At 45.1% G+C, this 25,825-nt stretch overlaps 1 protein-coding gene across 3 annotated transcripts; it reads right to left on the bottom strand.

The window, feature by feature from the left end:
* Positions 1-1,166: 1,166 nt before the first annotated feature.
* On the bottom strand, positions 1,167-20,249 carry LOC104067899 (broad substrate specificity ATP-binding cassette transporter ABCG2-like). 3 transcript variants are annotated; one of them, XM_054071263.1, is made up of 16 exons: positions 20,138-20,249; positions 16,929-17,212; positions 16,292-16,351; positions 14,918-15,032; positions 12,496-12,648; positions 11,583-11,740; positions 10,359-10,510; positions 9,026-9,142; positions 7,918-8,183; positions 7,285-7,367; positions 6,830-6,919; positions 5,372-5,496; positions 4,858-5,012; positions 3,350-3,439; positions 1,999-2,111; positions 1,167-1,550 (listed from the first exon to the last, which is right to left on the bottom strand). In XM_054071263.1, the coding sequence occupies exons 2-16, from the start codon at positions 17,210-17,212 to the stop codon at positions 1,403-1,405; spliced, it is 2,109 nt and encodes a 702-aa protein (XP_053927238.1). In that variant the 5' UTR covers positions 20,138-20,249; the 3' UTR covers positions 1,167-1,402. The 3 variants fall into 3 exon arrangements, with proteins under 3 accessions (XP_053927238.1, XP_053927237.1, XP_053927236.1); XM_054071262.1 differs by lacking the exon at positions 20,138-20,249 and adding an exon at positions 19,417-19,742 and having other exon boundaries at positions 16,929-17,215; XM_054071261.1 differs by lacking the exon at positions 20,138-20,249 and adding an exon at positions 19,417-19,741.
* Positions 20,250-25,825: the final 5,576 nt, after the last annotated feature.

Here is a 25,825-nt window from a genome sequence, read left to right on the forward strand (position 1 = left end):
GAGCCGGAGCCAGGATCGGGCCACCGGGAGGAGAGGCCTCCGGTGCAGCGGGTGCGCTATGGGCGACAGCTGGAGTTGCGGGAACAAGCAAGAACAAACGTCCCTCCTCAAGGCAGGAGGGGAAAGGCAAATACCGGTGCGAAACGTGGCACGAGTTTACTTTTTGTCGGCTGCAAAAGGCAGTGAAGCAGCACAGGAAGAGCAAGGGTTGTGCTTGACGTGCCTGCACCGTCACATTCACAGAATCACTGGGTTGGAAAAGACCACGCCGTTTCTGGTACAAGCCAAGATGCCATTGGCCTTCTTGGCCACCTGGGCACACTGCTGGCTCATCTTCAGTCCGCTGTCAACCAACACCCCCAGGTCTTTCTCCTCCGTGCAGCTTTCTAGCCACTCTTCCCCTAGTCTGTAGCACCGCATAGGGTTGTTGTGCCCCAAGTGCAGGACCCGGCCTTTGGCCTTGTTAAACCTCATGCCATTGGTCTCAGCCCAGTGGTCCAGCCTGTTCAGATCCCTTTGAAGAGCCTCCGTACCCTCCAGCAGATCGACACTTCAACCCAGCTTAGTGTAGTCTGCAAGAACTTTGGTTCTTTCCCTCTAGCCACAACTGAACCATTTATTGCAGGAGCACTATCAGCTACAGGCTAGTTTCAGGGGCTGCTGCCAGGCTGGCCCTCACAGGCAAAGCTGCCAGCCTTGTGTTAGAGGATATTTTCCTTTGGCTTAGCTGGTCCACTCGCATCTGAGGTCTTAGTGTAGCTTAAAAGTGGCTCTGCTTTTGCTAATGATGTGAGGAGACAACTGCTGGAATGGTACAGTCTGTCCTGCTGTGACTGTGGTAAGCATTGCTGGAGCTGCCACAGCAATGGCTACATGGGGTTTTCCAGTCCACTGTGTAAGTAGCACTATATAAGTAGCACTATATATAGGTAGTGTAGCTAAACATTAAGCCATACATCTCCAACACGCTATGAATGGTGTCTGATTCTCCTCAGATGTGATGGACACTAACAAGCGGCAACATATCAATGCATAAATGCTATCATCACCCTATACCATTTGTGATGGAGAAGCTCACATGTTCAAAGGAAAATGTTTCCCTTTTAACATTTCCTGTGTAAGCTGGCCACAGAAGAATGCTTTACAATATAGAGTTTGATATGTACTTAAGGAAGTAGGAGAACTGTATTCTCTTACAAAAAAAAATCACTTACACAATGTACATTAAAGCACTTCTTAAAAACCAAAATCATACAACTGTGTGCAGACATAAACCAAGGGAGAGGGTTCCCATCTGAAGTCCAGTAAAGGCAGTTGAAATCTTTTGGCAGTCTGCAGGAGGCCCTAACAAGCTTAGCAGTTTGAAGACCAGAGAAGCTGCAAAGCAAGGCAACGCAGAAGCCTATGTGAACTTTCTCATAAACCGGAGTTTTGCGTAGGCAATGATAAGGAAGATAACAGTCATGCAGAGAAGAGCCACTATGTTTTCCCACATTGCCCAGTCGGTAGGTGTAATTCCTTGGCTGCACAGGTATGCTTCACCAGAACACCTGCAAAAAAGCACAGGGCAGAAGTTTATATTACTATGTGGTGCAAGTCTTCAGGTAGTCACTTTTATTCCTGTTCCACAAAGACTCTTCTACCCTTAACTCCGCAAAACAGGTGACTTCCAGCAACTTTACAGCTGTCCACACATTGCATTTCCATTCCTAAGTGACCACAGGTTTAAGAAAGTTGATAAACTGGGGTTATCAAAAAGAAATTTTAATTTAGCTCATCTGCCTATTTTTAGGAGTGAAGCTTCATCCCTACTTCAGTCTTGGGTAATTGTGAAGTTTTACTATATAATCCTAGAATACGTTATTTCAAGATATATTATTGAAGCTGTCTTGTGAGTGGTTATTCTGTGAATAATAGAAAAATTCCAAACAGTCAGACTTCTCTTTAAGCAGGCTGTCACAATTCAGACCCAAGAACCACCATGAGTTAGAGACTTACATTTCTCCTGAAATATCAGGGGGACAACTGCCTGCATCTCCCACAGATACTGTAATATTTGGTTTCTTCTCACCACAGAAGTAGAGATCTCTGAACTCATTCACTTGAAGAGCCTAGGGATAGAGGTGAACATCAGATTTTTACAGAATTAGTGATTTAGAGTGCTAAAACAGACTCCACAAAGGAACTTGATTATTGGAAGAAATATCACCTTTCTTGGAATCATATGTTTATGTTCCTTTTAGTTTTGAAGCTTTTAATTACTGCCTTTCTGAGGAACCGCTCCAATTTCTACATGCAGGAGCACCAAACATGGTTTAGTGTCTGAGTCTTTGGCTTTAAAGCTACATTTCAGTGATTTAGCCACGGCTTTCTGTCTTGCCAGCTACAAGGTCCTGTTCATCCATTTTCATCTGGATGAAAATTTTCACCTACTGACCCTGAAAATCACGTGGCTGCATGCAGACAGCCCAGCACCAGCACACTGAAGCAGACAGCACAGTGAGCCAACGCAAGAAGGGAAGGGTTCCCTTGCACTACCATCCTGGGCTACCTGCAGTCTCGGGCAACACTTCCATGTTCAGCAACACTGATAAAATCCAAGTAATATCCAAACAGGAGATGTCTCACACATCCATACCCCCCCATCCCTGATCCTACCTGTTTCTTCTACTGACGGTCAACATAGTTCTGCCCAAACCACCCTGCAACAGCTCCAGCATTCATTTGGCTCATTTTTAACACAAAGGTAATAAACTATTCCTGCCAAATAGGCTTGGCCATGACGAAGGCAGGAGATGGAAGCACAACTCCTGCCTGTCACCTGTGGGTAACCTGCTCTGTCTAGTTCCTGTCTTTCAAGCAGCTGCACCCTTAGTTTTCTGCTACCCTAGCTCTTTATTATTCAGAAATAGCAGAAAGTCATATTTCACTTCAAGGGAAGCTACACTGAAGCCTGAAACACTGGGGCATTATGGTAAATCCTTTAACCAACTGGACAGTCATTAACCTCAGACTGGCCACACGAACAATAGCCTCCAGAGAGGACATATTATAGCTGACTGTATTCTAAACCATAGTGTTTAGAATGGCTCACTCCATTGCTGTCCAAAGCAGCACTAATTTTGTGGCACAAAGAATTTGCTCAGTCTCTGAGACTTGCACCTTGCACACAGAGATTAACTTTTGCTTCCTTTTGGAGGTTCACTGGTCACCATGTTCATGCAAGGAAAGACACCAAATCCGATTCCTAAGATAACCTGATTTATACTTAAATCTTATGTTTATACTCTCCAGGAAGAAGCAGTATGTCTACATTACTCACGGGAGACCAATGCTAGTTTCTACTCACAGTGAGGCCGTATCGGGGGATGCTGAAGTACTTGAGCCAGTTCAGCCAGTCCATTATAGAAGGGAGGTTTACTAAGAGGCCTGAAAAGATCTGAAATAGAACAGAAGAGACTCCTAAGTCACAAACTGTTTATTGCAAACAATGCCTTTCTTGCACAGATATTGCAGATGCCCAGCAGAGGTGCACTGGGATAGATGGACCTCCCACTGCTGCTACACCTGTGCCTACAGGCACAAGGTTCAAACCTTGCAGCAGTCCCAACCAGCTGGTCCAACAGAACACCCAAGTACTCCAGTTGAACTGCTTGCAGAGAGGTCAGTAAGGTTTTCTACATCCACATGTAAGCTAAGAAGCGTGCATGCTAACAACTTCTTATTCTGTAGGACTGTGTCGTATGCTAGAGTTAACCAGAGGCTAGAAGAGGATGACTGGGAGATGAAGAAGTGGAGAAACAAGAAGGAAACCATGAGGATCCTTAAGGGCTGTTACTGTTTCAGCTTTTCTCTCTGACCTATATCTTTTATCTGTGTTCTCTCCTGCCTAGAGCTTTTAGTGCTTAGCATAATTAGACTTCATAGCTAAACACAATGCCTCAGGCTGTGCTTCACCGCAAGTGTTTTTGTGCTTACCCTGCTGCCTTTCAGGATGTGCATGTACCATTCCTTATATACTGTGACTTAACTCAATGCACATCAGCTGCCCTTCACTATGTGTGCACACTTCTCACCCATAGCAAGGATTTGAAGCAATATGCTATCACTTAGCTTATTGCAAAAGCAGGTTAAGTTGCAAATCAAAGAATACAGAATGCACTATGGGCTCAGAATATGTACACAGGTAGCTACCAGGAATCACCTGACAGGAGGTACTTTTTTCTCTAAGGTAACCTGATAAGCCTCACAGTGAATAAGTTTCATCACTAACATTATCTTTTTGAAAAAATAATTTACATCCCTCATCTACGAGTAGTCAAAATTCCTTTCTCTCTCACTTGCTCCTTGAAGAAGACTATTGAAGTCATTTCTGGAACCCAAGGACAATACTAAATTAAAATAAAGAGAGGATATGCTCCTGTTAATCCCACTGGGCAATGAAAATTTATGCAATAAAATCAATTGATTTAAAGTTTATTTCAAGACTTTTTCCTTTTACATTATCTAGTTGATCGCTCCGATTTCTAATACTGGCAAGGCAAGCTTTTTTTTAAAATCAATTTTTGTAAGGACAATTTAAAAAAGCCCAACCTTTTGGGGGGCTCACTGTTTGCAAAGCTCTGGGAGCATCACACTTACTGAATTGCATCCAAGCAATTGTTTGACCATTAGATTACAAGTTGGCAGAAGTCCATCTTTGACCATAGTGACAATACAATCACAGGCATGGGGCTGACATGCTACTGGCCTATGGATTCTCAGCCTTCTTAGGGCTGGCTCAACTCAGTCTTCTCAGCCTGTCTCAGCTGCTTCCTCACCTCCACCACAGGAGCACACCCTCTCTTATATACTTACAAGCATAAGGACAAAACAAATGGTGATGAGCAGATTCGCCACAGCCACCACATCCATCCCAGCGCTGATAGCCAGAGACATGGCTGTGGCAGTGTAGGACACCAGTATCAGGCTCAGCATGAAGAAGAAGAACCGGCCTGTGACAGCTTGGTATCCTGTCAAAAAAACAGAAAGGGAAGTGTCCAGTAAAAAACTACATTATGAATCCCAGAGAGGTACCCTTGGACTCCTATACAAGACAGGAAAAGCATGAAGAAAGACCAAGTTTGGTGTTGGCAGGAACTACGCATGCTTCAAAGGCACTACCGAAATACATGGTCGAGCAGGTCCCTGCCTCAGATTGCCGGTGTCTCTGCCCCTGCCCCAGAGTCCTCCGAAGTTATGATGCCAAGCACTTAAATCAGTTGAAAGTTCAACTAGTTTTGTGTTATAGATATAGGAATTAAACTCTGGCTAAGTCAAAACCCAAATGTGCTGGAAGATGACAGGTTCAACAAAAGCATCAATTCTTTACCAATCATCCAGTAACTGATGCATGAGAATATGATGGCTGGAGCAGTTCTCATGGGCAGCAGATCTCCTATCATCAAGGCCAGGAAGTAGGCAGACACACGGTAATATCCACTGGTGTACTGATGGCTGCGAGGACAGGAAGGAGGGGAGTTGTACAGGTTTAGAGGTTATGTAGGAAGCAGGGTCAGGATGCGTGTCTGCTTTGTTCTGATTTGGCTTCTGTTCCTTCTACCACTGACTCCTCTATATACAAGTTGTTTATTTTCTCTGTGTTGTCACTTCCCAGTCTATAAAGTGAGGGCTGGTCACAGGCCCTACAGTCATACTGAAAGCCCTCTGAGGAAAGTGAATGAAAGGCTATGTCACGGCTAAGTAATGTATTGGAAAAAAGCTCCTAAGCTGCTTTTCAAAGAGAATGATCTTTAACACAACAGCATTGGAAAGTATTACACCGCTATTAACTGAAGAAACACTTCGTGCACAGCTAACTCATACAGCTGCTTCCCGGGGAGAAGGAATGATATACAACAATGGGAAAACACCTTTAGGACATCAACTCACCTCCAGCTCACAGGGCAATCAGATGCCACTAGGATTGTCTTGCTGCTTAATAGAGCTCATGAAAAGATGCTTTAATTGGTGAGGTGCCAAAAACACCATTGAGACAGCAGTTAGGCTAAGCTGGTAAGCAAGGCAGACTAGCAAGACATGTCAGCGTGAGGAAGATTCACTCCTGAGCAGCTTTTAGGGGCAATATTAAGCTTCTCTGAGAAAGCTGTGGATGGACATGTGCATTCCAGGCACAGATGTCCAATTTCTTCTCTACTGCATAGGATCCATCTCTTGCCCTTTCATTTCATGAGCTGGAGGCTGTTTCAAACTACATTTTCAACATATATGTATATATACTTGTGTATATATAATATATACACTCATTTACATACATATATACACATACAAAGACATACATACATATATAGACAGAGAGATATGCTTGATTATTAGGAAGCTCTTGTAAGCCAGCCAGCAGCCCTCTTCATCTGAGCATCCCTTGCAAAGCTTTTCCAAGAACTCTGCCTTCATCTTTGCACAGTCTTACCACTTTAGGACCATTGCAAGACAGCATTTCAACCCTGTCAGCAAGAGGGCAGGCAGGGTTCACAGTCTGCAACATTCACATGCAGACTTCAAAAAAAGCTGTTTCCAAAAATGGGTAGGAAAAGCACTTCTCAATAAAACATGACACAGCCAGCAAGTCAAGGCAATTTGTTTCTCCCCTCCTTTCCCCATCTCTCAGCATTTTGGCTCCCTGCTTTACAGGCCAATTTAGCATCACTATTACAAGCTGATGTTGCAAGGGAGCAATTAAGTCTTCAGTGAAAATCATTCTGTTTAGCCTGTAAGATACTCCCCCGCCTCCCTCCATGGTATGAGACAGTTTAAGTGCCTCACTACTTACACAAATAGTTTCTTGTCTCTGATGAACAGCTCAATTGCAGAGACACTGGAAAAACACTGGTTTGTGGTGACAAAAAACAAGGATCCAACTCTAGAAAGCAAAACAAAACAGGCAAAAAGTGAGGAAACAAAGCAGATAAATACTGACAGCCTCAGGCATCACCATACCATCAAGTCAGTGCTTTTCTGTCTCTGTCCACAGAATGGAGATACTTAATTGCACTGTTGTAGATCTTCATTATTCCTTTATCTTCCCTTTCACATCTCCTTTGTACATATGTGTGAGCCCAAAAGAACTGTGGTCCCTTTAGGACCTCTGGCAGTACCATGCTGCAGTGCATTGAGGCTTGTGAACACAACCCTCTCTCTGGTCCAAGTGGATCCCAAGGCCTTCCCTGTGGCTGAAACCTGTGCTACAGATAGAAAAAATTGCAAAACAGTGGCTTTCAAACTTACCGATTCTGAATGCCACTTCGATCCAGTTTTACACCAAAAAAGATAGCACCCACAACCAAGGCTAGAATTACAGTCACTGCAATCTAGAAGTGGAAAGAAGGGAAAAAGGAGACCTTCAGATAAATAAATAGGGACAGACTTATTATTAAGGCATATAGGGTTTAAGATTCACACTTGCCTAAAACTTTGCTGTTGTAAGTCAAAGTACACTTATGACACAGATAACTAAAAGCCTGAAGGCAAATTTTCTTAGTTTATCCTCCTCACTCCTCTTCTTCTGATCATATTTGGCTGGGAAAGGTTAGTAGAAGCACACTCGAAGAATAACTCGGCTTAAAATTTCAAGTGAGGAACAAAATTAACATCCCCATAGAAGCTCCCCATGTGAACCAGAGAATGGAACATTTCCCCCCACTCGAGAGTCTTCAGTGCGGTGGCCCTTTTGCTAAACTAAAATGGAGAGTTTTTTCAAAGGCAACAAAAGTAGCTGGGCATCTCAGTCCACTTAAGTGGCAGTGGCACAGGACTTCCCTGTTTCCCTTGCTGTCTTTGTAAGCAAAATTCTGCCCTACAAACTACAGATTGTGGGACTACGACCAGAGGGAGTCTGAGACTTTATATGTTGTTACCTACTTGTGCAACGGAGGCCTGTGGATTCCTGATGAGGTTTTTCAGGGAACGCTTGGAGACCCAGTACAGCTGGGTAAGGAATCCATTTGCATAGGTAATCTCATGCCCCTTCTTGGATACTCTCTGCTTGCTTCCCTGTCCAAGCTCCACTTTTGCCAGTGCTTCCTTTGTGCTCTGATACAGGCTGGAGCTGAGATACTTCTGGTGCAGCACATCTACCACACTGCTGTCCACGTTATCTTCTGCCATTCCATTTTCACTGCTCACCTCTGAGTGAGAAAGACAAGATATTGCTTGTGATTGCCCATGAACCCTACCCTCAGACATGACCCATCACCACACTCAGCCATTTTGGAGACTTGATTAAAAAAAAGACAGGAACGTGCAGAGAATCTGAATTGTCCAAGCCCTAGCTCTGAGCTTAAGAGGCTAGCTTGAGTGAGAGGGTTTCCCTACAGTTTTAATTGAACCTAGCTAAGCTGCTTGTTCTTTGTGGCACAAAAATGGCCATATCCTTAGAATGAGGCACCAAACCCTCCTTGTTTCACTGACTTTTGGCAAAATGAATGTTTGCTCTGGTCCATTTCCCCATCCCCAAAAAGCACCATTATGAAAACTGTTCCCTTATAATTGTTCAGTCATGGGTATGCTACAGCATCCCCAAAGAAATATTTCCCAACATTTCACTCACTACACTGTTATTTTGTTCTCTAATCTAGTTCCAATCTTTCTCATTGTGCTGTAAACTCCTTAGCCTATCTACCCTGCCTTCTCTGCATCAGCCTCTTAAGTGACTGAAAACTGTCTTCTGTCAGCTGTTTCTTACGACTAAGCAATTCTAGTTTTTCAGTCTTTCATACGTAGGTTTTTTTTTAAATTATCCATATTTATCACTGCTTTCCTATATTACTGAAGGAAGAAAAAATCCCCTTTCAGAGTTCTCTGAGCTCTTTCAAGAAGCCCAAAGCAAAGTGTATCTATTAGTAAGAAGAATAAAAAGATAATGAAGTGCTCTTAGACTGGAGGAAATCCGGGGAATAAAGGCTTGCCATCACCACATACTACTTCCCTTCTACACCAACCAACACTGGATTTCTCCTTCACAATTTACCTTTTCCTGTGTCCACAGGTCTGTGCTCCTCCTTGCTTGCTGCCACAGCAGTAGAATCACCATTTATGACATCCAGGAAGAAGTCAGCTGGATTGTTGAAGGGTTCACATTCATATCCTTAAAAAAAAAAAAAAAAAAAAAAAAAACCAAGAAAAACACATATGCAACTTGTTTGTATTGCAGACAGCACAGCTTGGAAGGTCAGGTCTAATACTGTGTCATTCTTTCACAACCCTGTTACAAGAAAACTTCACTGCTTTCCACGAGCATTAGTTTACAGCAGAACAATGGGCAGTATTTAGGAGATGGTGATACTGAGGTATCTAAACAGATCTTCAAAGTTCCTTATTCTCCACTGATTTCAGGTGGGAGAAAATTGCAACTTGCTTCTACACAGTCCAGCAGAGACAACTCTTGCCTCCTTCTCAGTGCTGTCCAACCACATCCCACTCTGGAAGACACACACTTCCTCAGTAGAGGTTCTGGATGTCTGCTCTGCAGCCTCAGATGCTTGCTCTAGAAGCTCAACTCTTGTTTGTGTTCCCTTGGTCACAAGAAGAGGGAGTGCTGTCCAAAGGCAGCTTCTTGTAATATGGTTCTAGCTATGGGACGAGGAGGGAAAAAAGAAAAAAAAAAGCAAGGATGCTTAATCTACAGCATTCCTGAGAGAAAGGAAGTGAGGCGGGATACTGAGAGGAGGAGATGAAATAGTGAGATTGGTTAAAGCACCTCCCATAAAGCCGGGGAAGCCTTACAATCAGACATGTCCATGCCTGCATCTAGACTAGATTAGAAATTCACTCCACATTCTCTGTCCATTATAGTCAGAAACCCTGACCCTGTCTGCTTACTTGGAGAGGGGCAGCCACCCAACAGTGAAATTATTAACCCACCTTAAGACATGCCATGACTCTGTCCTCTCGGTCATGCATCTATATTCAGACTAGAGCAGCTTCTTGGATCGGCTTCTACAGATTGCTACTAGTCTGCAGACTTCAGTTCAAAATCCACAGGGTCTGCCATCTACGCCTGGTAAAGCTACAAGCATCATCTTATCTGTTGTGTTCATGTTTCTAAATGTCCAAGAGGTTCTAGGTTTTTGTCCAAATCCAAGACAAAACAAAGGCAAGAAACAGCCATGCTCTATGTTGTCTAAATGTTGGTTTTATAATTTTGTTTTTTTCCTGCTCTAACTGTTCAGACCACATGTGTACAGCCTCTTGTATCCTAGTGAGAAAATAGCACAGGTCTCTTATCCAGTGCTACGATAAGAATCTACCCACAGATTAAACTCATTAGCCAGTTTCCCTTGTACTTGGCACAGAAGACTTACCAATGGAACTAAAGTACTCCAGGGCCTGATTTGCAGGACCATGGTACAGCACCTTTCCCAAAGCCAGTAATGTCAGACTGTCAAACAGCTTGAATATGGAATAGCGGGGCTGATGAATGGAAAATATGATGGTTCGCCCTCTTCTTGAGAGCCTGGAAAAGAAACAAAACATCTTTCAAATACAACACACTGCATTTTAGAAAGATCATGTTAACTCAAGCAAAAAATAAGTATTCAAATCCAAGATAAATACTTGTCAGCTTCTCAGAGTCTCAACCCAGAAAAGCTGTAGTTCTTCCTTCTCTGTCACTGTGTCAGATGCTGCCTGCAATACCTTGACAGCACCCATCATTACAAGATACAGTCATTACAGTCCATGTAGACAAAGTATTATGTCTGTAGCTACCAAAGGTTGAGGCTGCAGCTGTGTAGAGCCTCCCTGCACGTTTTCTATACTGGGCTTCAACTTGACTAACTGGAACAGTCCTACTGCACCCAATGGCAGTGCCACACTTTACATAGAAGTCTGTGGAAGTCTGGCCAGCTGAGATTTCTCTTAGAACTTCTGCTGAAGATTTATTCTCTAGAAAAGTCAAAACTAGTTTTCCTTCAGGTTTGTCAGACTGTCTTTCAAGCGATTTAGCACTGGTGCCCCACAAGTATCGTTGCCAAACAGCAAACCAAAATGGCCTCCTGAGCAAAACCAAACATGCTACAAAATCAGAAGGAGGGTTAAGAACTTCTTCACATTAAATAAGCCTTTTCTGATCCTCTTTGTACCAGAAAACAGTTCATCACCAAAACATAAAAGATGAACATAAACACTGATAGTAAATCTGCAGGTGAAATCTGATCTGAGTTCAAGGATGTTGCCAGAGTGGAGCAAGAGACTTTGTAACATACTCAGCTGGAAAGCCTAGAAATCATAATTACAAGGTCTGACATCCCAGTCAACCCCTCTGTGGCAGAGGGAAGCTATCCAAGCTACATCTGGTTTTTGGGCTTCAGTCCAATGCATGCTGCGAAATGATTCCCATCAACTTTAAAAGGCTTTGGACAGGACCCAGATAAACAGTTTACCACCACTTCTGAGTCTATTTGTCTAGCTTTTTTTTTTTTTTTTTTAAAAAGAAAGCACTGTAGATACTCAGTTATAACAGCATTCCTTTTCAGTAATGAGCTGACAACAAAATTGCAGCAGAGCCCTGAAGAACTGACTCTTACTTCTTCAAGAGGATGAGTACTGCATTGGCTGTACTGGCATCAAGGCCAGTTGTTGGTTCATCCAAAAAAAGGACTGGTGGTTCTGTGATCAGCTCCATTCCAATGTTGGTTCTCTTCCGTTCCCCTCCAGACACTCCCCGGATCAGTTCAGTTCCTACCTACAAGCAGAAGAAATCAGGTATTTGCAACAAGACCCAGTCAGTGCATGCTCAGGGCTCTACGCACTCAGTAGCTCTTTTCATTTTCAGAGTTCCAGCAGTGAACTCCAGGGCCAGAAGCATATGACAGGTCTGACTCAGTGTGAGGGACTGTGTAGCAGTAAGCAGAGTCTGATTTTCAGAGGTACCAGGCACCTCAAGACTTCGGGGAACAAGGATGACATTGACAAGAAAAAAGCCAAAAGGAGGCCAAATTAGTCAGAGGTAGCATTGTTGTTCAGGGATGCCTTTTGTTGATAGCTTGCCTGCTGCTCAAATAAAAGTGGGCTAAGTAAATTAAAACTAAACTAAGTGTAAAAATGCTGCGAGGAGGAACAAGCTCTGCACAGAACTTCTCCATCATAGCCCAGCTTTCCATCCCTTACAGCCTTCAGCATTGTAAAAGCAATTTCCCTGTCTTGTCCCACAATGCCAGGAAGTGACTGAGCAGCTTTCCAAGGGGCTATGACTAAGCAAAAAAAGTCACCCTCTCTGAACTTATACAACATGCTGGACATAGTTCAAAATCTTGCCCTTTTAGCAACAAAAAGACCTCTTTCCAAGCCACCCCCTTAGCTGGAGACTGATTTCTTGCGTTTTGTCAGGTTCCTGCTTAGCTCAGTGTAGCTACACTACATACACCATACTGTGCAGAATCAAGTAGCTCAGTTTTCAGAGGTAATATGATTTCCAAGAAAGATATTTTCGCTACTCACCTTAGCATCAGCCACTTTGCTTAATCCCAGCTCACCAATGATCTGGGTGACTCGCTCTTCCTTCTCTTTAATGCTGATGGAGCTGGGGAGTCGCAGGGCAGCAGAGAATTGCAGGTTCTCTCTCACTGTCATTGTGCCCATGACAACATCATCCTGAAAGCAGTACAAACAGACAGTTGGAAAGCCTTTTTCTCAGCTACAACCAAGCACCAAAGCCCCTGTAGCGGCAGTTGCTGGATAAGACATTTGTGAACCATAGTGGAAACTGGACTGTGTGACAACCCCGTGCTTCAAAACTTGCATTACCAAATTCAAGGTCACTCAGTAGCAGTAAATGGGAGAATACAGCTCTCTGGGTTGCCAGCTTGCACTAAGCACCACCTTACTCTGTCTTCAAGCTCGGGAGTTCAAGTGCAGATGGTACCATTTTGTACTGCAAGTGCATTTTTCTCATCAGCCAAGGAGAGGCAGAGCAGGTAGCTGGTTTTGTAAAGAGTTAAAATTCTGCCAGTCAAGATGAAGCCAATGGACATTGATAGTGCTCAGTGTTCAAGTTAGAGACTCTTAGGGAGTTACCCAAGACAGATTTGTTCCCAGTTACAAGCCACATCCTGCTGTGGTCCAGAGCATCTGCAAAGTTCAACTGCCAGCAAGGCATTTTCCCTCACCTCAGCAGCAGCTCCTCAGAGAAACAAGACTAATACACTAAGATGCTCCTCATCTTTTTTCCATGTCTCAAGTATCTATAACTCTTGTGCACAAGACCTTATTTTAAGGGCTAGCCCTTTAGAAAAGCTTCACCAAGAATCAAATCTATCCATTTCACAAACATTTGAGCAGTTTACACCAACCTGGACAACCATGAGCCACAGATGATGTCGGTTCCATCTAGCGCTCCATACCTCTCCATCACCCTTGCTTTGACATTCAAGCCAATTCTGCCTCCCACCATATAATGGGGGAAAGGCTGCAACATTAGGAAGCTACTGAGAAACAAGGCATGTTTCAAATCTAGTGCCCATGTGAAAGGCACAGCCCCTAAGCTGCAAGGCAACACATTCTTGCCTGTTTTGGGACCCTTTCCATATCAGATATAGTTGATTATCAGCACAAAGGATGTGCCAGCCAACTGTGTTTGGCACTGAAGTGAATAGAGGAAGACTGAACGTGATGCCGTGCTGGAAGTATGTGACAAATTACGCAGGCTGTAGTGTTATGATAATCTGGCTTTGCAGCCAAAGCTTGTTCAGGAATTTCCTTCCACCACTTTCCTCCCCACACACTCTCACTCTCTCACCCTAGCCTCCCACTCTCCATCCTCTGATCCACCACTACAATTGCTGGGTCACCACTGTTGGAAACTAAACTGTGAATTCAAGTTATCTGTCTTAATACCAAACATAATAAACTGTGGCATGACACCCTCGCTTGCAAGGCATGAGTGGAGAGACCACCAGCAGTTTTACAAGGATAACATATGACTCGGCATGCTCATCTGCATAAAACTGACCCTGTAAGCCATAAGTGTTGTTTTTACTGTTTGGCCCACCTTTATTGATCTAGGGAGTCCTGCACAGGGGTGGGAGGGGACAGAGACCACATCACGTCTCACCTAGTTGCCTATCATTTTAACGTGACATTGGAGAGATAAATGTGTCAAACTGTGCCTACTTGCAAGAAACTTTCTGGTTATTTGTGAGGATCTGGGGATCTTTGACCTGCAAGATCAAGATTTAGCATCAGTCTCATCACATGCAAGTTCTCAGAGACCCCAGCTGGCAGCTTTCAGAAAAGCTGCCTATTTCACATCTGCCTGCAGTCAGAAGCCTGGACAGTTTCCAGATTTGGCTGCTCATACAGTTGCCAAGAATCCCCTTCTCCTCAGCTCCCCCAGGGCTTTGAGGGTCTATTATTGGTCCAGGCCTCCACCCACTTCCGCAGATTCAGCTGGCTTTTCCTGTCCCCGAGTGGACTGAAGCTCTATCCCAGCCGGTCAGAATCAGAGGAAGAACAGCAGGGATCTATTTACTTCCTAGAATTATTGTCTGATAGCTTGAAGGTACTTCTGCCAGCTGGAACCGTTTGAGTTTTACAAGAGGTTTTGGGTATGGAGGGGGGGATTCTCACTTTTTTTTGTTTTAACCTTTGTTGGCTCTTCAGGGCAGAGCCCAAAGAAGCCACATTAGCCCAGTGGCTTGGGCATCCATGTGGCTCTGGAAGACAAATATCTCCGTGCTCGACTTGATGGGAGTAATGGTCTTCCATATCCCAGAAAAATACTAAATATTGCAACATCTGAGTTATCAAATTAGACTGTAAGAATCACTGAAAATTACCTAACCCGATGGTTCATGCTTTGCTCATGTTAATATGGTATGCTTTTGCAAGGGGTCCCAAGCCTCCGATGAAGGCATTTACTCACCTGCACAACATATCCTGAGATGCACTTGAAATTTGGAGGTTGTGGAACGCCATCTATAAGCACTTCTCCAGACAGGCCTGCTGGGTCTTTTCTGGCAGCTAGAACATCTAAGAGACTTCAGACAAACACCAGGCATTAGGTTTTGCCCTAATTTCGCTTTTACCTTTGACTGGATAAGCACCATCAGTCAGGACTGCAGTTACCGTCTGTTCACAGCATGCTGCAAACCAAAGGGCCCAGAAAGGGGTTTTCTCTACTCTGGGACGTTAGCTCTTTGTAGAGAAAGCCTTGTGTAGATACAGGATTTTCCAGCAGAAGGTGTGCCACAGCAGTCAACCCCCTACAGACATAAACTCAGTTTCCATATTAACAGCTAACCTCAAGTCCACAAGAGACAAAAACACCCTGCTGAGTAGCTGCAGTCTGCTTTCCAGCCAGGGAAACACAAAAGTAACTACTTTGATCTCAAGGAAATTAATCCAAATAAGTACAAACAAGACTAGAGTTAAGATTAATTCTACAAAGTGATTTTGTTTTAACATAGCACTGGATTCTCCTTACTGGCAATGCAGTGGCCAGCCTGTCTGCTAGCTAAGCAAACACTGCCCTAAGGAAGCACTGCTCTTGAAAAGATCCTGATTAGCTAGCAGTCACCTTAACATGGAAGATCAACGGTCACCGAAAAAGACGCATTTGTGTGAATTCTGGCCATATTTGCTGGTCTCTGACATTCTCAAAGGCAGAGAGTAACAAAGAGCTCTCCTACCGTGGTTATAGGGGAGAAAAAAGAGCATGAGCTGGAGATAGTCTGCATGATATTTCCCCAACAGAAGCATTCAAATAATTCAAGCATATGTGCACCCCCCAACCAGGCCACAGCCAAGCTGGGATGAAGTTCCAGAGCATCCTACAGACTGACATTACACCATATTCCTGTCATTTGTCAAACAGGGGTTTGGCCTAGCACCTTCAAGGAAGTCATGCTGCAGCAACTTCACAGGGGACAAGATCCCTCCGGACCCCAGAAGGGCTTGCTCTGCCTTCCCACCCCATGACAGGTCTAGGACAGAGCATACACCTGAGCTTCAGTCACCCCAGTTCAGCCTGGTATCTTAACTCAGCATACCACCAAAGGTGAATGCAGTAATATGGACCACCAGTTGGAGCAGATGAGGAGTGTGATACCGCTGCAGGGCAAGAACTTCAGCAAAGCCTGCAGCAGAGGGACACAAGGCCAAACTGCATCACCAGATTTCTCACAGGTATACAATGGTCTGAAACTATGGATATCTCACATTTCCCTGAACCCTCAAAGTCCCAAATCCTCTTTGCACAGCCGACTGTCCATTTGAAAAAGCAGAAGGAAGTACTCACGAAGATTTACCGCTCCCTGTTGGCCCCAGGATAGCATTCAAGCCTGGCTTCATAATGCCACTGGAAGAAGGAAAGAGTTATTTCCAGATGGAGGACTGTTCACAAGCAGTTCACAGTAGAGGTAAGGTGTGAACAAAATGCTGTTGAAAGGAAAACTTAGACATTATTAAAATAAATTTCTCCTTAAATCTGAAATCAATAAGCATTTTTCCTTTCTTGTCCCAGGCTGCCTGTCACAACAGAACCAGAGCTGGACATAAAAAGCAATCTAGACAAAACAAAAGTTAAGTGTCCTCCTTGATGAGCTGGTTCTTGAAAAAAAGTTCTCCACTTCTCATTTCCTCCCACCACATGGGAGGAAACCAAGTGGCTTGAACCATAGCTAAGCGAACCCTCAGATCTGCTGGCAGAAGAGTTCACACAACTTTGGTCCTAATTTGCTCAGACCAATAACTGAAACTTCTCCAGTTCTAGCTCAGCTGTTTTGCCTAAAAGCAAATTAGAAAGCATTCACATGAACTGCAGACTGGCAGTTCTTTACCAGCACAGCTGGATCTGGAAGGTGATGCTGACATCACTGATCCACAGCAGCAAATTAATTCCTACCCTCTGGTGTCTTATTTAAGCAAGAACTTACTAAACGTTATGAAGAATCTTCTTTTCCACAGTTTTCCGTTTACACAGGAATCCACTGGACTGCTTAATGGAGTATTGGATATTATGGAAACTCACAACAGAGCCTCGAGGGGATCGAAGGGACTCTCGTGTTGGAAGAGAACGTTGAAAATTGCCTGCTCCTTCCTCTTCTCCAACAGAAATAATGCTGTGATCAAATGTGTCTGACATCATGTCCTTGTTACACAAGTCAAGCTCCACTGCATGGAGATTTTTGAGGTCACTGTTGTTTTGAGTAGTTCCCATCTGCTGAGACAAAGAACACAAAAACATGCACGGAAGGAGATACACGAACAAAGACTTGCGCAGAAAGTGTCTCTGAAAAGCAAGTTCACGCACACCACACCGATCCTTAACATGTGCCAAGTTTCCAAAAGTATGAACATCCGCACTGGAAGACATCCAGTAGTCCCAAAGGCACAGAAACCCTCAGATTTAGAACAATACACATAGCTTCTAAGAACAAGACATGTATGTTCTTGAAGTAACGCTAGCTCAAAGAGCATCTAATGAGGTAAAAAACAAGCTCTTCTTTGATGGTCACCGTCTTGCTCAGCACAGTGGGGACTACAAAGGAAAGCCACTACCACTTAAGCTATAGAGAGTCAAGCTTCCCTCCTTCCAGCATAACATGCTTACCCACCCTCACATCCCCACAAAGCCAGCAGAGAAAACCTATTAGTGAATCTGTAGGAAGAACCACAGACGAAAAATGGTTATGCTTATGAAAACGAAGGCCAGTCACATGCATCCTGCTCACCTGTAGTTTGGTTCAGAGACACCAATGTGCTTAAAATAACAATTACACCCATTGCTTATCATGTTTCAGTCACACCAGTATCAAGATACCTTACAACTACGAATAGGAAAAGAAATTTGGATTTGTTTGCCAGCACCATTTAACCTATAGAGCAGTAGGAGTTCCTCCTCCCACAAAGAGGGATCTGGGATATGCCACAGTACAGAAAAACATGATACAAACTGGTACATTTAACTAGAAAACTAGAAATTAAATATGGTGTCTGTCTGTAATCACAAAGTTAGAAAGCATTCTGGTTCAAGCAGATAAGCTGCCTCTGTAGCTCAGGATGGGTGCACCTGAAATGCAGGACACATGAACAGCAAAGGGAAGGAACTGTTCTCTCTGTCCGTGCATCACAGCCTATGGGTATAATCACTAATATTGATTTACTTTTTAGTCTCGGCAGCAGAGCTCTCTTGTGGAGGGGTTGCTCTCCTTTCTGTAACTGTAACTGGTGGACACAGAGTTTGGATCTCTTCACTCCTTTTTAAAAAAAAATGTTTAAAGACCTTGCCTTGGCATTGCACTGGAAGAACTTGGAAACCCTGCAGTCCCCAAGATCTGCAGCCTGTGCAAGGCCTGGCATAACTTGTATTTTGCCTTTTAGCCAGGTGCCCTCACAGATGTAAACCTTCCTGTCTCCTTCCTTTGCAGCAAATTACAGCAAGGAAGAGAGGAATTACCACATGCCCCTTCCAGAAATTGAACACAACAGGTTAGACTAACAGAAGTTAGTCTAATCATTTACTTCCCTTCTAGCCGCTGGCATGACAGTGTTTGTTGGAAAGCTAAAAATTTACCGTGATGTTCTGGAAAGCCAAAGTGGTCACCAAGGTAACTAAGAGAGCAAGGAGAGAGAACTGATCACAAAGACATCCATTGCTGATTACTAGTGTTTTGTGGGAAGGTAGATGTATCCCATCAATCACCCTTTTCCCATCCTTTAACTTCTTTCTTCACAGAATTGCGAGGATGATAAACAGTAAGACCAGCAATATCCACCACTGCAGAAGCAGTGGATTTTTCAGGGAGAGGGATCATCATCCTTATAAGAAACTGGAACTACAAGAGTGGGATCTAAAGAAATAGGAATTCCCTTTCCTCTCTCCCTCTTCCTATCACTTAAAGCTCAAGAAGTTGCAGTATTTTTTTCCTGTGCAACTAAAATTAAAGCGATGGGGAGAAAGAAGGGCTGTTAGCTTGGACACATCCTGAGCTCCACAGTCGATCACCGCTGAGAAAGCCTTGCCTATGGGAAACCAGAAAGGATACGCTGGTTACATCAGCCGGAGAAGGCTTATATGCTTGGAAGGTTGCACAACAGATCAGAGGGAAAAAAAAAGTCAGGATGACAGTGACACCAGGGGCAAAGACCTGTTTAGACTTTTGAACATATGACTGTCTTGTAGACCTCATATCTCTTCTACATAGGTTCTGTTGCTCGTTACACCACAGACCCTTTTATATGGGGTTTTGGAAGTTACCGCGTGGCGCCGGCAAGCTGAGCCCCTGCCGTGGGTGGGTGCGAGGGCGGCGGGAGGGTGGGAAAGCTTAGGAGCGGCTACGGGTAGGACGGGGCGGCGGCACCTCGCGAGCGCTCCCCTCGAGCCCCTCACCCTCCCGAGCCCGACCCGACCCGCGCCGTTACCTGCGGGGCCGCGGCGCTGCGGAGGCGGCGGAGGCTCTGCCGGCGGTGCTGCCGCGGCGTTTTATAACGGCGTGCGGATTACATAAAAAGTGGATGCGCCCGCGCCGTCACGCCGACCCTGCGGGGCGCGAGCGATGCAGCCGGCCCGGGTCGCTCGGCGCCGAGCGGGTGGGAGGAGGAGGAGGAGGACGTGGAGGAGGAGGAGAAGAAGAAGAGGGAGGAGAGGGAGAAGGAGAAGAGGGAGAAGCAGCGTTGTTCTCTCGCGTGAGAGCGGGCAGCGCGCACAAAGCCCCCAGTGAATCCCGGCACGGAGGGATTCGGCGGAGTGGGAGGAGGCACCCACTCTCCTGCCCTCCCACCTTCTGCAAAGGTCGTCACCTTAGATGGCTTTTGATTGGAGGGGGGAAGGTTTAGGTTAGGCGTTAGTTAGGAACAAATTCTTCACGCTGAGAGTGGTGAGGCACTGGCACAGGTTGCCCAGGGAAGCTGTGGTTGCCCCATCCCTGGAGGTGTTCACGGCCAGGTTGGATGGGGTCCTGAGCAGCCTGGTCTGGTGGGAGGCGTCCCTGCCCATGGCAGGGGGTCGAACTGGGTGGGCTTGGAGGTCCCTTCCAACCCAAACCGTTCTATGATCACACTCAGGGCATGGTTCGACTCCAGCTGGGTCAGAGGCAATCCTGGGAGCCCATCCTTGGCTGACAAAGCCACACTGATCTCTCACCTCCAGAGGCAGTGTGCTCCTCAGCGTGCCAGGTCCAAGGGGTCACGACAGTCCGCCGGGGTTACCTGTTGTCTGTTACTCTGCCTCTCAGCGCTGCCATGTGTTCCTAGCTAAGAGAACGTGTGAAAAAAAAAGCAGGAAGATCAGATTTCCTTTGGTTTGTTGTCAAGGTTTCTCCTCAGCCTCCTGTTCTCGAGCACTATTGTGTTCATAAATAAGCTTGCATTCCCCAGACTCCTTGGTGTTGTGAATGCAGGAAAGGCCCACTTATATGGCTTATAAATATGATTTATATAAGTGCTGCCAAGTCACCATATTAATTGGCCTCCGGTTTGACTACCCCGTGCAGTTCTCTGCAGCATTGTTTTTTTCTAACATCTCATGCTATTTAAGGTTCAGCTAAGGCCAAGCATATCTCTAGCTACCCAGTCAATACCAGTAATAAAAACTCAGAAGGTCCAGCCATCCCCTTTCTGACACCTGCCTCCCTTCAGGCACGCTGGTGCTCTCAATGCTGTTGATAAGCACATTTCATGCAGCTGCATTGCTCTACAGGGCTGAGAGGAGTCCAGGGGAGGTGGGATCATGGAGGTTGAAATAGCCTTAGAGATCTTTCAGGAGAGCAAGTCATGCCATAGCTACACCCAGGGATCAGGCTTGCTGAATAAGGATGTTATTTTCAGTCATTCTATGGGTCAGAAGTGGTCTTGAGTTCATGTTTCCTTTGCAATTTAACTTCCTTTTTTTTAGGAAAATCTGCCTACATTGAAGATTTTTGCCCTAGTGTTTCACCAAGCATGCACGTTTGTCGGTCTCCAAGCGTATTTCAAACCTGAATGCTCACTAGTCCTCAACGTGCTGCAGTGACAATTCTGTCATCATGTCCTCCCATCATTTGCCTGGGACAGTAACAAAAAAAAAAAAAAAAAAAAAATAGCCTGGGTGCTTGGGAGCAGAGGTGAGTGTTTTCTGAGTCATGAACTGGATGCTCCACATAGTGCCTGCACATTGGTGCAGGAGAAGTGCTTACTGAAAGAGCACAATTGAAGGTTCGAGTTACTCTTGACAGTTTCAGTGCAGGAGGAGCTGCATGCTGATGACTACTATTGCCTTCTCTACTGAATGCATCAAGAAGCAGATCCCAACAATCTCTGTACAAAAGCAACTCTGAGATCAATGCAGAAGTCAGCAATATCAGACATGGTGCATGAGTGACAGATATTTCCTAGCTCTTCTTTTCCAAAAGCTCCAGGAAACCATTCTAAAAGACACACCCTATACACAGGTGTACACATGTGCTGAATCTGTTGCATCTACAAATTCACCATCCTAGGCACAAAAAGCCAACTTATCATGCCTTTTCCATCCTGACTGCTCATCATGTCAAAGTCAGTGCTGACTGGCCTCCTTACTTGGTTAAAGTGCTGCTTGCCTTGGGGAAGCTGACTTTTGCAAGACTTGCAGATTATGTAGAAGAAATCTGAATTTGTCAAGTTTTGTTAATCATTTAGTCCATTATCTGATTTCACAGTAGCACTAAATCCTTAGTTGGTTAAATATAAGAAAAGATCCGAGCAAATTTAAGAGTAAAGAAAATCAATATTTAACTAGTGAGCTACACTGAGATATCATGGGCTTGACTCTGACAGAAATCAGAAACAGCTGAACTATGGGATCAATAGAACGGCCATGATCAATAGAACATGGGTGTTATCTGGGTAAAGCGAGTAATCAGACAAGGATATAATACCTATACTTTAAAGTATCTGGTACATTTAAACCACCATTATAGTTCTTCAGTAATCTTAGAATGGTTTGAGTCTGAAGGGACCTCAAAGCCCATCCAGTCCCACCCCCTGCCATGGGTAGAGACACCTCCTACTGGATCAGGCTGCCCAAGGCCCTATTCAACCTGACATTGAACACTTCCAGGCATCCACAAATTCCCCAGGCAAACTGTTCCTGTGCCTCACCACCCTCATTGTGAAGAATTTGCTCCTTATGTGTAGTCTAAATCTGCTCCTCTCCGATTTACAGCCATTCCCCCTCATCCTATCACTACATGCCTTTGTAATGAGAAAGCTAACATCATACCTGTGCTTAGGTATTTACAACTCCAACTTCACGTTGTTAGTAATGTTACAGAGAATCTGAGACCAGAACCTAGGTCTACTATAAGATGATAAGAATACAGAGAGACACTCCTTTCCTTTGCAATCTAGATAGATGGAGAGAGGGAGGTAACACAGGTAGGGGGAGAAGAAACAGTGAGGTCTGATAGGAAAGCTGGTAATAGAGACCTTGACCAGGGATACATCTTCTCCACACTAGCCAGGAAGGTAAGCTTTGGGAGCCTGCTGTGAAGAAAGGAAATTCCCATGCTCTCTTTAACAAAGCAGATCTGGAGAGACACCAGTTGTGACTGCCCCGTGTTCTTACACCTCTAGGACAAAGCTTAGGACTGCAGACTAAGAAGCGACAACAAGCTAAGCTGGGGCAGCAACACAGTTTCTCCAGTACAAGATTCTCCCACACTCAGCCCAAGCTCCTGCAACAGGACTCCTTCAAGCACAGTTTGCATTGCTAATTGTAAGTCAGGAGTGGGTACTCCATTCTTCTTCTTCCCTTTTGAGGGCCTTGGTGCCCACAGGAGGTTAATAGAATTAAAGTGTATTTTATCTGTACCAAGTCCAGAGGTCAGCTCCCTCCCTAGACCTGAATGTTGACGTATACAATGTTATATAGATATTTCATCTCCTTCCCCAGGAGCAAAGTCCAGGCTGCACCACCAGACACTCCTAAAAACTGTTCGACTTTTCTCTGTTCACAAGGCCTGAGCTGCTGCCGTTAGTATTTGTTGTGGCAGCTCCGAACAGATTTAGGCTTTTTTTCAAAGTGAAGCCAAAGCAGTAGGCCAGACTAGATGTTTAACTTGAGGATAAAGGCAGTAACATAGATGAAGGAAAGAATAAAAAGAAGGAAGCACAAGCTCGCTCAGTAATGCCACAGGAAAAAGCTCCCCACTCCTAAGCTACTTATGCCAGAACTCTTTGTACTCACCTTCCAGATTCCCAGCTGGTTTTGTTCTACTAGGTCCCAGCTGGATCTCAATATTTAGCTGTTTATTTCAGTATAGCCACTGCCTGTTGTTTGTCTTGGTCAGGGCATCTCAAGTTTTTTGAGAGTTTGGAAACTGCCCTGCAAGTGGGGATGAATAATGCATGCAAAAGAGATGGGCAGGTCGGTCGGTGCCCTAGGGCGGAAGATAGTTGGCAATAACGTGGGAGAGGCAGGGGTGGTAAACAATCATAATACAAAAGGTGACAGAGGTCTGAATGGAGAGTAAATGAAAGCCTGGGTGTGAACACCAGGAGCGGCAAGTGTTGATGGCACTGAGCTTAGCAGCTTACCAGGACATCAACATACCTTCTGCAGGCTCTCAGTCTGGGAGGGAAATGGCAATGAGTAAATCTTCATAGAACCATAGAATGATTTGTGTTGGAAAGAACCTTTAAAAGTCATCCCGTCCAACACCTCTACAGTGAGTAGGAACATCTTCAACCAGATCAAATTGCTCAGAGCCCCATCCAGCCTGACCTGAACGTTTCCAGGGATGGAACCTCTAACAACATTCTAGGCAACCTGTTCTAGTGTTTCACCACTATCATTGTAGAAAATTCATTCCTTATACCTAGCCTAAATCTACCCTCTTCTAGTTTAAAACCATCACCCTTGTCCTATTGCAACAGGCCCTGCTAAAATGTTTGTCCTCATCATTCCTGTAGGCTCCCTTTAGGTACTGGAAGACTGCTATGTGGTCTCCCCAGAGCCTTCTCTTGTCCAGGCTCAACAACCCCAGCTCTCTCAGCCTGTCCTCCATACCTGTGATCATTTTTGTGGCCTCCTCTGGACCTGCTCCAACAGCTACATGTCTTTCCCATTCTGAAGGCTCCAGAGCTGGATGCAGTAATGCAGGTGGGGTCTCACCAGGATGGAGGGGCAGAATCACCTCCCTTGATGTGCTGGCCCTGCTACTTTTGATACAGCCCAGGATACAGTGCAGGTTCACACAGGCCTACTTCTCAAGCATGTCCAGGTCCCTCTGCTTGGCATCCTATCCCTCCAGCATGTTAATCACACCGCCCAGCTTGGTGTCTTCTGTCATAAAACTTAATGACTCACATTGGAGAGATAGAATAAAAAACTGAACACTTGTCATCTCTTGAAGTGTATGAAAAGGCACATGTGGAAAAAAGCCATGGTCATCAGGCTAAGAACACAGGTGATGTGAGAACTCTATAACTGGCATTCCTTGTTCTGTGTCATCACAAGGACCCCTGACCACAGCATCCAGACGCAAGTCTTGGTGCCAAATGCTGAATATTTTAGACATATCTCATGCTGCTCATGAGTATGCAGATAAGAGAACAGAAGTGAATGCAATTGGTTGTGTTTTAAAATAAAGCCATCACTGAGCTGTGCTGCATTTTTTCCCCCACTCTGGGTACCTGCATTGCCCACTTCCGCACTGATTACTGTCCAATTCAGCCTTCTCTCCTGCTCCACTTTCAGCAGCTCCTCAGCCATGCAGCTCATACCAAGGCCACTCACGTCTCACACAAAAGCTAAAGACACCTGTAGCCCAGTCCTGTGGCCAAAGCATGGCCAACAGACCACTCCCTTCTATAGATGTACCAGGGCCTCACAGATCTGTTCACCAGGTTGGGCCATTCCTGTAGAAGGCCTTCCTTTCTCCTCCTTAGTGCAATAAACAGGTAAGCATGTGTCATAGTCCCTGAGGTTTTCCTTCCTCAGAGGTCTCTCAGCCCTCTCTCACAAATCCTGCCAAACCTAACAAGGATCGTGAAATCAGAGCCAAGAAGTCCTTTAACAAAGCGTGTGCAGCATGCAGAGGTTATCAAGGTGGCTCTTTCAGCACTGTACTGTGCATTTCCTCTCTACCTTTGATGCTCTTACAAAGACTGGACATGGACTGGATATCACAAGGCTCCTTCCACCACTATTTGCCTCTCTTGAAGGCAAACTCCCAGTCACACATCTCAATATAATCCACTACGCAGCTCAGAGACCAGACCCTGCTGCTATGGGACTTACACCACCCTTGTCTCAGTATCTGCATGATGGAGAATGTGGGGTGGTGGCGTGGCCTCTCCTGTACAAGATCACAGAATCATTTAGGGTAGAAAAAACCTTTAGAATCATCGAGCCCAACCGTAAACCTAACACTGATAAGTCCACCACTAAACTATGTCCTTAAGTGCCACATCTATTACTGGATGGGGGAAAGTGCCATCGATTACTGGATGGGGGAAAGGCTGTGGCTGTAGTCTTCTTGGACTTCAGTAAAGCCTTTGACACAGTTTCTCACAGCATTCTGCTTCAGAAACTGTCAGCCTCTGGCCTGGACAGGCGCACACTCTCCTGGGTTGAAAACTGGTTGGATGGCCGGGCCCAGAGAGTGGTGGTCAATGGAGTTAACTCCAGCTGGAGGCCAGTCACAAGTGGAGTTCCTCAGGGCTCAGTACTGGGTCCAGCTCTGTTCAATATCTTTATCAATGACCTGGATGAAGGCATTGAGTGCACCCTTAGCAAGTTTGCAGATGACACTAAGCTGGGAGGAAGTGTCGATCTGCTGGAGGGTAGGGAGGCTCTGCAAAGGGATCTGAA

Source organism: Cuculus canorus, chromosome 7, assembly GCF_017976375.1.
Source record: "Cuculus canorus isolate bCucCan1 chromosome 7, bCucCan1.pri, whole genome shotgun sequence".
NCBI classification, from domain to species: domain Eukaryota; kingdom Metazoa; phylum Chordata; class Aves; order Cuculiformes; family Cuculidae; genus Cuculus; species Cuculus canorus.

Excerpts from the sequence above, each read along its gene's own strand:
- LOC104067899 (XM_054071263.1), bottom strand. The coding sequence starts at position 17,212 with ATGGGAACTACTCAAAACAACAGTGACCTCAAAAATCTCCATGCAGTG. Across the intron at positions 16,352-16,928 it reads AAGATTCTTCATAACGTTTA|TGGCATTATGAAGCCAGGCT; the intron begins GTAAGTTCTTGC and ends TCCTTCTTCCAG. Across the intron at positions 3,440-4,857 it reads TTTGTTTTGTCCTTATGCTT|ATCTTTTCAGGCCTCTTAGT; the intron begins GTAAGTATATAA and ends GTTCTATTTCAG.